This window comes from Capricornis sumatraensis, chromosome 13 (assembly GCF_032405125.1).
Source record: "Capricornis sumatraensis isolate serow.1 chromosome 13, serow.2, whole genome shotgun sequence".
Lineage (NCBI taxonomy): Eukaryota > Metazoa > Chordata > Mammalia > Artiodactyla > Bovidae > Capricornis > Capricornis sumatraensis.
In genome coordinates this window covers 40,237,851-40,253,030 of record NC_091081.1, presented here as the reverse complement: position 1 = coordinate 40,253,030, position 15,180 = coordinate 40,237,851, and the positions used below count along the sequence as shown (strand labels likewise).

At 36.7% G+C, this 15,180-nt stretch overlaps 1 protein-coding gene across 2 annotated transcripts in view; it reads right to left on the bottom strand.

The window, feature by feature from the left end:
* MMS22L (MMS22 like, DNA repair protein) overlaps positions 1-15,180 on the bottom strand; it is a 120,762-nt gene that overhangs the window by 4,431 nt on the left and 101,151 nt on the right. For both annotated transcript variants that reach the window (XM_068985390.1, XM_068985389.1), the window contains exons 19-21: positions 14,079-14,248; positions 11,376-11,587; positions 8,271-8,434 (exon numbers count right to left, since the gene is read on the bottom strand). In XM_068985390.1, the coding sequence (XP_068841491.1) occupies positions 8,271-8,434; positions 11,376-11,587; positions 14,079-14,248 (546 nt within the window). The remainder of the gene's footprint in view (positions 1-8,270; positions 8,435-11,375; positions 11,588-14,078; positions 14,249-15,180) is intronic.

Genomic DNA, 15,180 nt, shown 5'->3' with positions numbered 1-15,180 from the left:
CAATACACACTGTAGCAATACTTCCTGCAGCATGAATTAGTACTTCACTCCTTATATTGAATATATATTTAATATTATATCCAAATAATATTCTCTTGTATGGATAGATCACATTAAAAAAATCCATCCATCAGCTGATGGTAGTCCACCTTTGGCTATTATAATGCTGCTGCTGCTGCGTCACTTCAGTCGTGTCCGACTCTGTGCGACCCCAGAGACGGCAGCCCATTAGGCTCCCCCGTGCCTGGGATTCTCCAGGCAAAAACACTGGAGTGGGTTGCCATTTCCTTCTCCAATGCACGAAAGTGAAAAGTGAAAGTGAAGCCGCTCAGTCATGTCTGACTCCTAGTAACCCTATGGACTGCAGCCTACCAGGCTCCTCCGTCCATGGGATTTTCCAGGCAAGAGTTCTGGAGCTACAAATATTAAAGTACAAGTTTCTGTGTGGACATGTTTTCATTAATCTTGAGTATATATTAGAACTCAGGAGTGCATTGCTAGGTCACAAGGTAACTCTATGTTCAACTATTGAGGAATTACTAGACTCTTTCCCAAGTGGCAACACCGTTTTACATTCCCAAACCCAAAAGCAGTAAACGAGGATGCAGATTTCTCCATGTTCTTGCCAATTCTTGTTATTATCTTATTCATTACAGCCAACCTAGTGAGTGTGAAGTGATATCTCACTGTAGTTTTGATTTGCATTCCCTTCATGACTAATGCGGAGAAGGCAATGGCAACCCACTCCAGTACTCTTGCCTGGAAAGTCCCATGGACAGAAGAGCCTGGTGGGCTGCAGTCGATGGGGTCACGAAGAGTAGGACACAACTGAGCGACTTCCCTTTCTCTTTTCACTCTCATGCACTGGAGAAGGAAATGGCAACCCACTCCAGTACTCCTGCCTGGAGAATCCCAGGGATGGTGGAGCCTGGTGGGCTGCCATCTATGGGGTCGCACAGAGTTGGACACGACTGAAGCGACTTAGCAGCAGCAGCAGCAGCATGACTAATGACGGTCAGCACTTTTTCAGGTGCTTTTTAGCCACTTGTTTATATTCTTTGGAGGAAATTGTATTCAAATCCTTTGCCTGTTTTTTTCTTTTTTTAAACTACTGAGTTTTATTCTTCATATACTTTTGATACAACTTCTTTATCACATCAGTAATATGCAAATGCTTTCTCCCATTCTCTGAGGTGTCTTTTTATTAATACTTTTCTGACAGTGCTCTTTGAAACACAAAAGTTCTTTATTTTGATTAAGTCCAATTTATGTGTCTTGTTCTGTGGCTTGGGCTTTTGATGTCCTGTTTAAGAATTCATTGCCAAATCCAAGATCATGCAGATTTACTCTTGCTTTAAGAGTTTTATAGTTTTAACTCTGACATTTAGGTCTATAATCCTGTTTGAATTAATTTTTGCATATAGTGTGAAGTAAAGGTGCAAGTTCAATCTTTTGAATTTGGCTGTCCATTTGATCTAGCACAATTTGTTGAAAAGACTATTTTCCCTCTATTGAATCATCCTGGCACCCCTGTTTAAAGAAAAGAAAAAGTCAGTTAACCATAGATACATAGATTTTCTGGACTTTCAATTCTATCTCACTGATCTATACATCTACCTTCATGCTAGCACCACCCTGTTTTGATTACTGTTGCTTTGTACTAAGTTTTCAAATTGAAAAGTGCTATCTTCCAACTTTGTTCTTCTTTAAGATTTTTTTTTGGCTATTCTAGGTCCCTTGTAGGATTACACGAACTGTAGAATCAGTCTGTCAATTTTGCTACAAAGAAGCTTGCTGAATTCTGGTAGGGAACCTTGCTGAACTTATTTATTAGTTCAAATAGTTTTCAATGGGTCCTTAGGATTATATATATATATATATATATATATATATGATATCATATATTTCCATATAGTATAGTCAAAGCTATAGTTTTTCCAGTGGTCATGTATGGATGTCAAAGTTGGACCATAAAGAAGGCTAAGAGCCAAAGAATTGATGTTTTCAAACTGTGCTGCTGGAGAAGACTCCTGAGAGTCCCTTGGACAGCAAGCAACAGTCAATCCAACAGTCAATCCAGACAGTCAATCCTAAAGGAAATCAGTCCCGAAGTTTCATTGGAAGGACTGATGCTGAAGCTCCAATACTTTGGCCACCTGATGAGAAGAGCCGACTCACTGGAAAAAATCCTGATGCTGGAAAAGATTGAAGTCAGGAGAAGAAGGGGATGACAGAGGATAAGATGACTGGATGGCATCACTGACTCAACAGATATGAGTTTGAGCCAGCTCCGGGAGACGGTGAAAGACAGAGAAGCCTGGCATGCTGCAGTGCATGGAGTCACGAAGAGTCAAACACTACTGAGCAACTGAACAATAACAAAATGATATCATGTGCAGACACAGATAATTTTACTTCTTCCTTTTCAACCTAGATGCCTTTTATTTCCATTTCTTCCACTGACTAGAACTTCTAGTACAATGCTGAAAGGAAGTGGCAAGAGTGGACACTTTGGTTTTGTTCCTAATCTTAGGGAGGAAGCATCTTAAGTGTGCTATCAGCTGTAGGATTTTCAAAATTGTCCTTTATCTGATTGAAGAAGTTCTCTCCTCTATTCCCAGTTCATTTTATGTAATGCCCATCTTTATGACTGATGGTTCTTCTTGTCCTGAAGTCTGCTTTGTGTGAAATATAACTACACCTGTGTTTTGAATTATTAGCACTGTATATATTTCTCCATACCTTTACTTTTAATCTAATTGTGTCCTTATGTTTAAAGTGGATTTCTTGTAGCTGACATAGAGTTAAGCCTTGTTTTTTATCCAGTCAGTCTCTTAATTGGTTTATTTAGACTACTGCCATCAATGATTATTGAAATAGTTGAATTAATATCTACTTTATAGATAGTTTTTCTAGTCTTTGCTCTGGACCTTTTTTTTTTTTAAATCTTTCCCTCTTTTCCTGCTTTCTCTGAAGGTTTTAATTGAGCACTTTGTAGGATGACATTTTCCCTCCTCTCTTAGTACATCCTTTACCTCTTTAAAAAATTACCTGTTAGATAAGTTAAAACTAAACAGAAAGGTGGATACAGAGAATCACAGCTAGCCAGGAGCAGAAGCCTTCTGATGTAGCTGGTATTGGTAGCAATATTTAAGCTGAATTTGACAAATTGCTGTATGCTCAGTTTTGAGGGCAGTGATTTGCCCTATGACCTCAATTCTCTGTTGAACCTAAGAAGAATTGTTTTTCAGGCTGTCCAGAGTTTTTCTTGTTGTGAGGGTGAGTGATGACTTCCAAGCGCTTTATTACTATAGCAGAAACCAAAGTTCCTCCAATTATTACTGTGAATTATTTTCCCCTTCATTTTAGTTTTTTCTTGTATTTTGCTATTATTAGGTACACATGTATTTATAATGGTTCAATCTTCCAGATTCACTCTTTTATCATTATAAAATGTTCCCTCTTTATTTCTAGTAATATTTTTTTTGCCTAATGTCTTTTCTGTCTGATGTTAGTCTAGCTACTCCAGCTTTCTGCGGTTACAATTTGCATGATGCATCCTTTTCCATCCTTTAACTTCCAATCTTTGAATCAGAAATGTTTCCTGCAGATAAAGATAGAGCTTAAAAAAAAATTCTGATAATCTCTGTCTTTTGATTGGATTGTTCAACTTTTTCACAATTAACATTACTATAGATACAGCTGGATTTACATCAGCCATTTTACCTTTTGCTTTCTAAATGTCTTATGTTCTTGTCCATCACTTTGGCCACCTCATGCGAAGAGCTGACTCATTGGAAAAGACTTTGATGCTGGGAGGGATTGGGGGCAGGAGAAGAAGGGGACGACCGAGGATGAGATGGCTGGATGGCATCACTGACCCGATGAACACGAGTCTGAGTGAACTCCGGGAGTTGGTGATGGACAGGGAGGCCTGGCGTGCTGTGATTCATGGGGTCGCAAAGAGTCGGACACGACTGAGTGACTGAACTGAACTGAATCTCTCTTTTGCATTAAGTGAATTATTTTCAAATGTAGCATATTAGTTACTTTAATGATTGTCCGTAAGCTTTGAATTATTTCCTTAGTGGTTGCTCTGGGTTTATCATGTACATCTTAACTCTTCAGAGCTTCAGATTTACATGAACTTAATTCCAGCAAAATATAGAAACATTGTTCCTATACAGCTCGTCACTTTCCCCTCTTTTGTGGAATTACTGTTATACATGTTACACCTACAAATTTTAAAACTCAGTGATACATTATTATAATTTCTACCTTATAAAATTCCTATGTTTTCAAAGAAGCTAAGAAAGGAGAACACATATATATTTTGGGTTTTGTTAAATTTACCTATCATTTATTGGTCTCATCATTTGTCCCTGTTTAAGTTATCATCTGAAGTCACTTCCTTAGTCTAATACTACTTTGTTCCCACCATCTCCTTTATACTGTTATTGGTAAATATATTAAATTTCTATACATTATAGGACAATTATATACATATTATTTCATACATTTACTTTTAAAAGCAGTTGAAAGAAAAAAGGTAAAAATATGCATTTATCCTGCCTTTCAACTACAACTGACCCTTGAACAACATGGGGCTTCCTTGGTAGCTCAGATGGTAAAGAATCTGCCTGCAGTGTAGGAGACCTGTATTCGATCCCTGGGTCAGGAAGATCCCCTGGAAAAGGAAATGACAACGCATTCCAGTATTCTTGTTTGGAGAATTCCATGGACAGAGGAGCCTGGTGGGCTACAGTCCATGGGGTTGCAAGAGTTGGACACGATTGAGCAACTAACACTTGAACAACATGAAGGTTTAGAGTGCTGATCCCCCATACAGTTGAAAATCCATGTTTAACTTTACAGTCAGCTTTCTGAATGTAAAGTCAGAAAGGGTTCAGTCAGGGTTCCACATCTACAAATTCAACTAACCATGGTTTGTGTAGTAATATAGTATGGATTTATTGAAAAGAAACACTGCAAATAAGTGGACCTGTGCAGTTGAAACCCATGCTGTTCAAGGGTCAACTGTACATAATTACCTTTGCTGTTCTTTGTTTACTCATAAGTATTCAAGTTACTATCTGAGCTCACTTTAACTTTCATTCTAAAGAACTTCCTTTAGTAATTTTTATAAGGCAGGTCTGCTAACAACAAATTCTCTCTTTTTTTATCTGCAAGTATCTTGAGTTTATTTTCATTTTTGAAAGGGCAGCTTTGCTCACTATAGAATTCTTGGTTGACAGTGCTTTCTTTGATCACTCAGTGTTATCCCACTGCCTTCTAGTTTCCATTGATTTTGCTGAGAAGTCAGCTGTTAATCTTCCCAGGGTTCCTTTGAAAGTGGAGTTGTTTCTCCTCTTGCTGCTTTGAAAATCTTCTCCTTGCCTTTGACTTCCAACCTTTTTTTTCCCCCACTAAGTTGCATGTCTGTGGATCTAAGTTTATTCCATTTGGAATTAGGTGGGCTTCCTGAATGTATAGATTGGTATTAGTCAATAAATTTTGAAAATTTTCAGCCATTACTTCTTCAATATCTTTTCTGCTCCTTTCTGTCCTCTCCTGATATTCTATGTAGCATGGTGTGCTTAATGATGTCCTACAGTTCTCTAAAGCTCTATTCATTTCTTTCTTGTTTTTTTGTTTTTTCGAATGCATAACACCTAACAATCTATCTTCAAGTTTGCTAATTCTTTCGTCTATCAATTCAAATTAAACTTAAGATTTTCAGTTTAGCTTTTAAACTTCAGAATTCCCATTTGGTTATCTTCTGTTTTAATAATTTCTATTTCTCTACTGATAGTCTCTGATGTGACACTGTTATCACATCTTCCTCTACCTTATTAACCATGATTTCCTTGAGCTTTCTGAACCTTTTTATAATGGCTACTTTGAAGTCTTTGTTTATTAAATCTTATATCTGATTGCTCCCACTGGCAGGATCTGTTGACTGATTTTCTCTCAGTAAATGTAAGTGTATGATCTTATCAAATCCAGGCTTTTTTAAAGGGAGGATTTCTGAGATTAGTGATATTTGTTCTCACCCCAGGGCTTTTTGCAGTCAATTCTCTCACTAAACTAGTTGACCTACAGATTAGCTTACACTTCTAATAAATCTATCATTCTCCTACCTATTGCCTTTTAACCACAAACTCCACTGCTTTTGACAGCACCCTCAGGCTTGAACTTTTTCACATTTCGTTGTAAATGAAATCTGTTCCTTTGGGAGAAATTCAGAGTTATCTGTCCTATGGCTTTCTCCTACCCCTTCCCACTCTCAGGCAAAATTCAGAAGTGAAGTTCTGTTGCTGGAGACAGAGATCATGGTGCCCAATATTTTCTGACCAACATACCCACGATAGGTGCTGCATGCTTGTGGAAGGAGGGGTATTAGCTACAGATCCTCTTGGTATAAATTCTCTACTTCTAAGCTGGAGAAGGAAATGGCAATCCACTCCAGTACTATTGCCTGGAAAATCCCATGGACAGAGGAGCCTGGTAGGCTACAGCCCATGGGGTTGCAACCAGTTGGACACGACTGAGGAACTTTACCTTAAGCTGCAGCAAGGACAATCAACACTCCAGTATTCTCATTGATACCATACTCAGTATAGTGCTCCCATCTCACAAGTGGGAGCTGAGTGGAAGAATGAAGGCCTCACTTCTCACCCACACTCCCCTGGAATATAACCTTACCATCAGGTGGCTAAGAGGCAGGATGAGAAACACTGATACTCTGCCTCTCTCAGGAAGACAGCCCTCCTCCTGGAAGCTGCAGGGAGAGGGAACCCTCATTCTTTAATTTACCACAGTTGCCATGCCTCTGAGATAGGAAGAGAGAAGGTAGTAGTCTTGGTTCAAATATCAAAGACTTGCTGTTCCTACCAAGCTTCAGTAGACAATTTCTCCATTTGTTATGTACCCTTTTTGGACCATTTCCAGAGAATTTAAATGCTTTCTTTTAAATAATTTTCACCAGTTTTCTGGGGACCAAGGCTGCAGAGATTCTCACGTCACCATGCTGAAAGTGAACTCAAGCTCTTGTGTACAGGTATTTTGGGTAAACACTGAAATATTCTTGGGCATAACACTAACTTTCTACAATTTTACAAACTGTCCTTCAAAAACACGGAGACTACAAGGAGAGTCAGGGAATCTTCTCTGAGCCAATCACACACATCTGTGTTCCTCCACAAACCTGACCTCCTTCATGATAAATATTACACTCACTAACAACAGGCTAGCTAAAATGCCATACTATCTGCTCTGTCTCAAATTTTGTACTGTATAGTACAACAGACTTTCACTGAAATTAAAGCATGCAAATGTTTTTAAAGAAGGTAAAATTTCTGAAGCACAGTCTGGGATCTATCTCTGGATATTCTTTACTGAAGAGGTGTTACTATCAAGTAAGGGTATTTTACATTAACATAATACAACATTTTTCACAAAATCAAGCGTGGAAGCAGAGAGGACCGCTTTTAAATATCAAAATAACATGGATTAAAACAAAACATGCATAAATTTTTGAGATAAAACAGAACATTTCAAAGAGCTGTCTGAGCTTTTAGCTGCCACTCTGCATGCTGCCCTCGTATTCTTTAGGATATATACTGTACTCATTTATCACAGTAGTTAGAAGTACTTAAGTAGAAGCATTTGAGAAGCCTGCCCCAAACGATCACATTATAATGATAAATACACACACAACACATCTATTTACACTAAAAATCCCTTCAGGATAGAACTACAGCCACTATTCTGCATATTCCCAATAAGCTTGTTAAGGCCTGCTACTCACAGCAGGGACTAAATAAATAGTATTTTTAAGTGATCACAGGCAGTAAGCTGATGAGACTGAAAACAAAAGGATCAACATGTACTTACAGGTCTGCCCACAGATCAGCTTACATATTATGGCAGAATCCAGAATAGGAGAAAGTAGGCTGCCCCCTCACCACTTGATATTTAGCAAGTTGCATTCAGTATCAGAGACAAATTGAACAAAAATTAAATAAACATAAATCAACCATTTGGGAGGGGGAAAAAAAAAACTAGACTGAATCATGTCAGTTTTTAACCATTTTATCATACCCAACCTCAGCTACTGGCTGGAGTTCATTCTTTAGCCATGATAAAAATTAAGTTGATATGAAATAACCATATATTTTCATAACTGTCAATTTAACTGATAGAATTGAATACTTTCTTAATTTGTGAACATAAAAGAATAACAAATACAAACTCTTAAATGAACTAACCTTGAGGTTCACTGAACAGCACCAAGCATTTTAATACTCCAGGGAGGAGGAGTTCAATCTCAGTAACATCAGCGTTAGTTTCCTTAACAAGTTGGAGGATGAAGGCCAGAATGGATGCCAAGCGAGGAGGGAGCAAGGATCCTTTAAACTCAAAGTAGGACTTCCTGAAAAGAAGCAAAATTTTGTTCTTCCTTCTCTTTAAAGTTTCAGTAGAGCAGAATCAATATCATACACTTGAAAGATGATGGCCTATTTTATCTCTGAAATCCATAAAGCACAATTTTTAAAAACTATGTATATTTTACCATATTTTCTTCCAACCTAAGATTTTTGAAGCAATGACTGTACATCCTACTGGCATGATATAAAGGCTAAAGCAGAATACAGATACAAACTAAATATGAAGGAAACTGGTCTTAAGCAATCAAAACCTAATAAAAATCTGTTAAATTTTTTTCCTTTCTAATGTAAGCTTGATCTCCCCTATGAGCTCCTCAATGACACATTTTAATTTGACTTTGCATAAAGATTCTCTCCATTTATCTATGGATTTGAAAGGGAGTCTTATTTTTCCAACTAAACCATACTAGAAATCGTCTTTCCATTCCAACCTGTATCCGTCCTTCCCTTATGAAATAAAAGAATTAGAGAAGTAATTGAGGGTTTAATGTCTTCTTTTAAAGCAGGACAACTTTTATCATTTGAACTCAGAGGTCATAAAGATAACTCACCTGCCTCATCTTTGTGTCTCTTAGAACAGGTCTCAACTCATAGCAGGTGTTCAGTGTACTTTTTTACATGAATAAATGCAAAGTGGAAATTGCACAGTTTCTAAAGAGTCTAGACAATATGAAAAAGTGTCAAATATAGCTAAATCTAAACCAGACATCTACATATTCTTTGCAAAGAGATATAATTTGCCAAAATGAGGCATAGAAATCACTAAATATTGTAAATTCCTTAAGGGCAGAGCTATGCCTGCATCATTTCTACTCCATACAATGACTTCCAACAAATATTACATATTAGAAAATTCATTCATTCTTTGAGGTCAATTGTTTCATGTGTTTTGTTTAATGCTGAATTTCTAATGCTTAGAACAAACATTCATTGAGTATATGGTGTGCTTGGTATAAATCTAAGAACAAGAAAGTAAAATATGGTCTCTGAAAGCAATGGATCACTGTCCAGTGGAAAAGTTAGATAAGGAAGAAAAGAACAATTATAGTGTGATAGATGCTTTGGAAGATAACCCCAGAATTCTTGGGAATGCAGTAGAGAGAGTCCTAAGCTAGGGAATTATAGGAGTAGAGAAGCTTGGAATAGAGGAAGTCTTAGGAGACAATCTCTATGTCTTTCCTGAGTGTCAAAAGAAAAAAAGAAAAAGGAATTGCTACTTGTTTAGGTCTTCAACTAGAAACAGTAAGAAAAACATTTTCACTATATACAAAGTAAAGAGGAAAGTCAAGGAAAGTAGCCAGGGTCCTAAACACTGGACTTTAACAGCTTTAAGGTCTTAAGGATTTTATTTCATTTCAACACTTGTCATTTGGTTTACTAAAATTACCTATGCAATGTCTCAAACACAGTGGTAGAGTACTATAATCTTGCAGCAAAATTCATATACAAGTTAGGCAAAACTATCATGATTCTGAGAACTGAATTATACAGAGCACACGGCTCCAGAAGAAGAAAAGAAGAGTCATGGTACACTGAGATATTAGGTGTAGGTCTCATAAAGCCTAGGAGTATTTAGCCCAGTAGATAGCATTTTAATGGAGAAAATGGTCTGAACAAAGCTGTGATATAGGGAAATGTGAAGTATTTTGGAAAGGTGATAATTAAAGAATTAAAAGAATATATAGAACCACACGAAACTCTCGTTGGCAGCTGAACAATAGAGAGGCTGGCCCATCAAATGCCTGACACACTTAAGACTAGAGATAGTGAAATTAGTTATGAGACTCTGGCTATAGTGTAGGTATAATATAATAAAAAAGGGATGTGAAAAGGGAAGGAGACAATCATTTGCCAAAGGTTGAAAAGGGAGGGGAAACAAAGAATATGAAGCTTTCAAACCTGAGTAACAGAACACTAGGAACACACAGAGAAAGTCAGAGGGAGAACAGATCTCAGACATGGAATTCTGCAATGTGAGGTGACAGATAATATTAGGATATTAAAGATATCAGATCATTAAAAACACAGAAAAAAAAAACCCACTAAGATTAATATATATCACCATAGCATCTTAAAAGTTTAAAAACTAATTTCATATGAAGCTAACTACTTCATGAAGACCAAAAAAAAAAAAGTGGTTTCTGATGTTGCAGTTAGAAGATATGGAGTTCAGTAGAAAACCTAAGTTTCATTGATTCATTTGCCTAATAATAAAAGTTAAGACAGAGAAGACTAAAAGAAAAAGGACTTCATATTGCTTCCTTTTTCATATTAGCATTCTTCTTTTCACTTAATTATCTCTTATAATTACTTCATTTTGTACAGTATAAAATTCAACCGGTATTTAACTGAAAAAAAATAATACATATACATGTTGTTATTTAGCTGCTAAGTCATGTCTGACTCCTTTGCAACCCCATGGATTGTAGCCCACCAGGCACTTCTGTCCATGGGACTTCCCAGACAAGAATACTGGAATGGGTTGCCATTTCCTTCTCCCATACATACATACATATATACATATATATATATATGACATATATGGGCTTCCCAGATGGACAGAAGAGCCTGGTGGGCTACAGTCCACAGGGTCACAAAAGATTTGGACACAACTTAGTGACTAAACAGCAGCAGCAAGACATATATAAGAGAAATAATAGCAATACAGAGAAAACAAGCAATTCAGAGAAAACAATTTAAAGAGCTGTCTTAGGCTGCCAAGTCATTCTGATAAATTCTGAGATACTTCTCAGGAAAAAAGTTTCTACACTCAGACTCCTACAGGTTGCCAATACTTTTGTTATTTTTTAATACAGAAAATTATTAGGGAAATTTATCATTTAATAGAGAAAATAAAAAACTATTCTGTTTTTAATAGAGAATAATACATTGTAAATACCACTTATTCTTAATATTTAGATGTACCTTATGACATGAGCAATGCATTTCTTTAGCAATGACATCGGTGGAACACTGGCTGAGTTTTTCAATGCCAACAAAACAGGATGCTGTCCAAGACCTAAGACAGGAGCTGAGGCTGGAAGAAATCGCCCGATGTACTGCTCAATGACATTCCCCAGCAACTGGTTCAGATAGGCATTTGGATTTTGAGACTGACAACACACAATACACATGCCCTACAGGAGAAAAAAAAAAAAGAAATACTAAAAGATAAAGTTTAAAGAAAAAATTAGGAAGTTACTAATTTTGCCCTCAGCATTGATATTTATATATCAGAATGTGTAACTTAACACAGTCAACAAGAACACCTTCCATAATCAACAGGTAATGTTTGTACGAAGCTCAGGGAACAGCGGAGTTTGGTTAACTTATGTAATGGTACCTAACGGAACACATGTATTTGGGGCACACCAGAGGAACCAGGGGAGAAAAGTAAGAAGACAGATGAAGTTCTCTTCTGGGTCTCATCTTCAGAAAACTTCACCACCACACTCATCAATGAAATATATATGTAATTACAATGTTATAAAATACACATTGCTGCTGCTGCTAAGTCGCTTCAGTTGTGTCCAACTCTGTGCACATTAGGTCTATTTTATATTTTAAATATAAATTCATTTATTTCAATTGGAGGCTAATTACAATATTGTAGTGGTTCTGCCATACATTGACATGAATCCGCCACGGGTGTACATGTGTTCCCCATCCTGAACTCCCCTCTTACCTCCTTCCCCATCCCATCCCTCTGGGTCATCCCAGTGCACCAGCCCCGAGCACCCTGTCTCATGCATCGAACCTGGACTGGCAATCCGTTTCACATATGATATTCTCCCAAATCATCCCACCCTCTTTAGGTCTACTTTAAAACTTACGGTATTGGTCATTTTATCTGAATAAGACTATAAAATTTATGCTAAAAAATTTTCAATGTTAAGAAACATAATACATTTTTTAAATGAAAATAACAAAAGGAGAGAAATGCAGAAGATTAAGACTCGGAATAATGACAATTGATTCTGAGGTTTTTTTATGTCAGCACTGTGCAACATGTTTTGTATTCATTATTTCACTTAAATTTCTCAAAAAAACATCCTCACTGACTTAGTGCTATATTTCTGATTTTACAGCTGGAGAAACTGAGGTTTAGAGAAGAGTTTGATAAATTCATGGTCAAACAGAACTCACAATGTCTTATGTCTGTTGATTTAAATCATTGTATTTGTATAGAGTTAATGAGATACTTTCACATGGATTGCAGTGTTTCATACTTACAAACAAATCAATACCCTAAGAAAAAAATTTTTTCTGCTAATATTACTAAATATTGCATTTTACTAATCACCAACAGAGCAACAAATTATGCTCTAAAAGTTCACTTACAATTTGGTACCTTGGTGATTTCACAATGTGGTTTTTCCAGAGAAATAATCAGAAATGACTGTCATGTCTCTATTTTAACTATAAATGGTATTTGTCCAGTAAGAAATTTTGGAAGTTTATTTCTAATGAAAAAGAGTACAAACCTGTTAAAACATAAGCGCTTAAACAACAATTGAAAAAAACAAAACAGTGGACTCCCCCACCCATTTCTTTCATGCTCTGTTTGAGGAAAAGCATATTATATCAGAAGATTAAAAAATAAATGAATACTTCTTAAAAAATTCTGATGAGAAGAGCTTATACCTTTAAGAAATTAAAGATATAGCTCCAAGTGAGTTCTGCCAAATGGATAATTCAACAAATTTAACTTAGGAAGTTTGTAAGAATTCTTATTATGTGAACTGTTTTGGTATCAGAGGGCCACGCTGGGGCAAGCACTCCACACAACTATTGACATAAGCAGCCACCATGGAATCTAAGAAGTATTCTATTTCTTTTTGCTGCTCTACAACACTCATACTCAGCAGCTCCGTGACCGGTGATACTAAACGTTTCTAAAATCTGCTGTGTGTTCAGTACCCACTGCCTCAGTTCCATACTTTCAGATAAGGAACTACCCCCTGCCTTCCAAATCTCCACTCTAACCTCCTCACAAGCTTGAATGTGGCCACCAGAATCCCCTTTCTAAAACGTAAATATGGTATGTCTCTCCCGCTTCTCTGCTCACAATCCAACATTCCCCCTGTACAAGAGCAAGTCCAAACTTCTTAAGTACACAAAACTCTTCACTATGTGGCTCCTCCTGTATGAGCCTCCAGCCACAAAAGAATTATTTCCCTTTCCCCATGAGTCATGTTTTCTTATAGCTTATGCTCTCCACATGCTGTTCCCTCTTACAGGAACAGTCCTTCAGGTCCTACCCACTTTGCTCTTTAACACCTAATATTCTTCACTGCAGTTATCTTCTCTTGCATCTCTTCAGGCCAGTCTGGCTGACAGAGAGCGGAGGCCTCTGAGGAAAATACTGAGCAAACGCTGGATTGTCTACGCTAGTCAGTCTCTTCGCTCAACTTTAAGCTTCTTGAGAGTGGAGGTTTTGCCTCTTTCATCTTTGTTTCCAGAGCTCAACACAAAAGAATTTTAAACCTGTTCAGTGGAAATACATCATCACAAATGTACATTAGGAATATAACGTATGGTTTTGAAATCTGCAATTAGTAAACTGCTTTAAGGCAAGCGTCAATTTTTTTTTTTCCTTTTCCTTTTAAGCAGTCACACTTACTATACCTGGAGATACAAAGGAAGACTCTTCTGAATTGCAGTCAACATAGGTGCAGGCAGCTCCTTCTCTTGCTGTAATACTGTATGTGGCAGCAGTAAACAGTCTATAATCCGGAATAGTAACTTTTGGGCTTTAGAGGTGGCAAAGATCAGTGCCCATGATTTAACTAGAATTCCTAACAAAGAGGAGTGGTAAGAGAAATTATGGTTATCTTCCAACCAGAAAATTTTGTCATTCCAGTTAAAAAAAAAAAAAAAGTATATTTAAAACACAGAGGACCAAGTTAAAGTTGGCAATAGGAAGAAACATGTATTAACAGTCAAAAGACATATGCCAAGTATTTCACTAAAGAGGCAACTGTCTCAGAATTCTGGGCCAAGAAAAACATACATTTCCTGAGCAACTAACTGGCATTTAATACATACACACAACGTGTGGTTATACATTATGCGAAGTTATAGACTGAATCTTCCAATTAGCCAGATCTCTCTCTCTTTCTCTCTTTGCTCAGGCTGCTAGGAAACTCAGAGGCCAATCTGCAGTCCAACTTTAAGAACACTGTAACACCATATATTATGCTTTTATGTATATATTCACTTTTCCCTGGACTTCTTCATGCTACTATAAATTTTACTGATAGTCTTATTTCTTTATATTTTAAATTACATTTACAGGCTGTCTGAACCCAGTTTGCCACAAGAAGGATTACTAAACTTAATTGTTGAGGTAGAAAAAAAGATTAGCTGTAACATCTTGAAGCAATCACTTAACCTCTTGGAACTTCAGTTTTTATAACTTCTAACTATTTAACACAAACACTGAATTTAAATTTTGATTCTATAAGAAGAGAAATGGACTTCTTTACTACATGAACTATATTATGGTTTCCTAATGGTAGGAGTCTGTCAAAAAACTGCTATATTAAATGATGGTAAAACAACAAATGAGCACTTTTTGCTTAATAAAGTAATTAAGGACAGATATATACTTCCCTTTAGAGTATATTACTGCTACTGAGGCCTCTTTTACTGAAAAATATTAGTTTAAAAGGAGATCATTAAGCACTTGTCCAAACAGCAGTTGCTGCATAAACTTTTATATTTTATT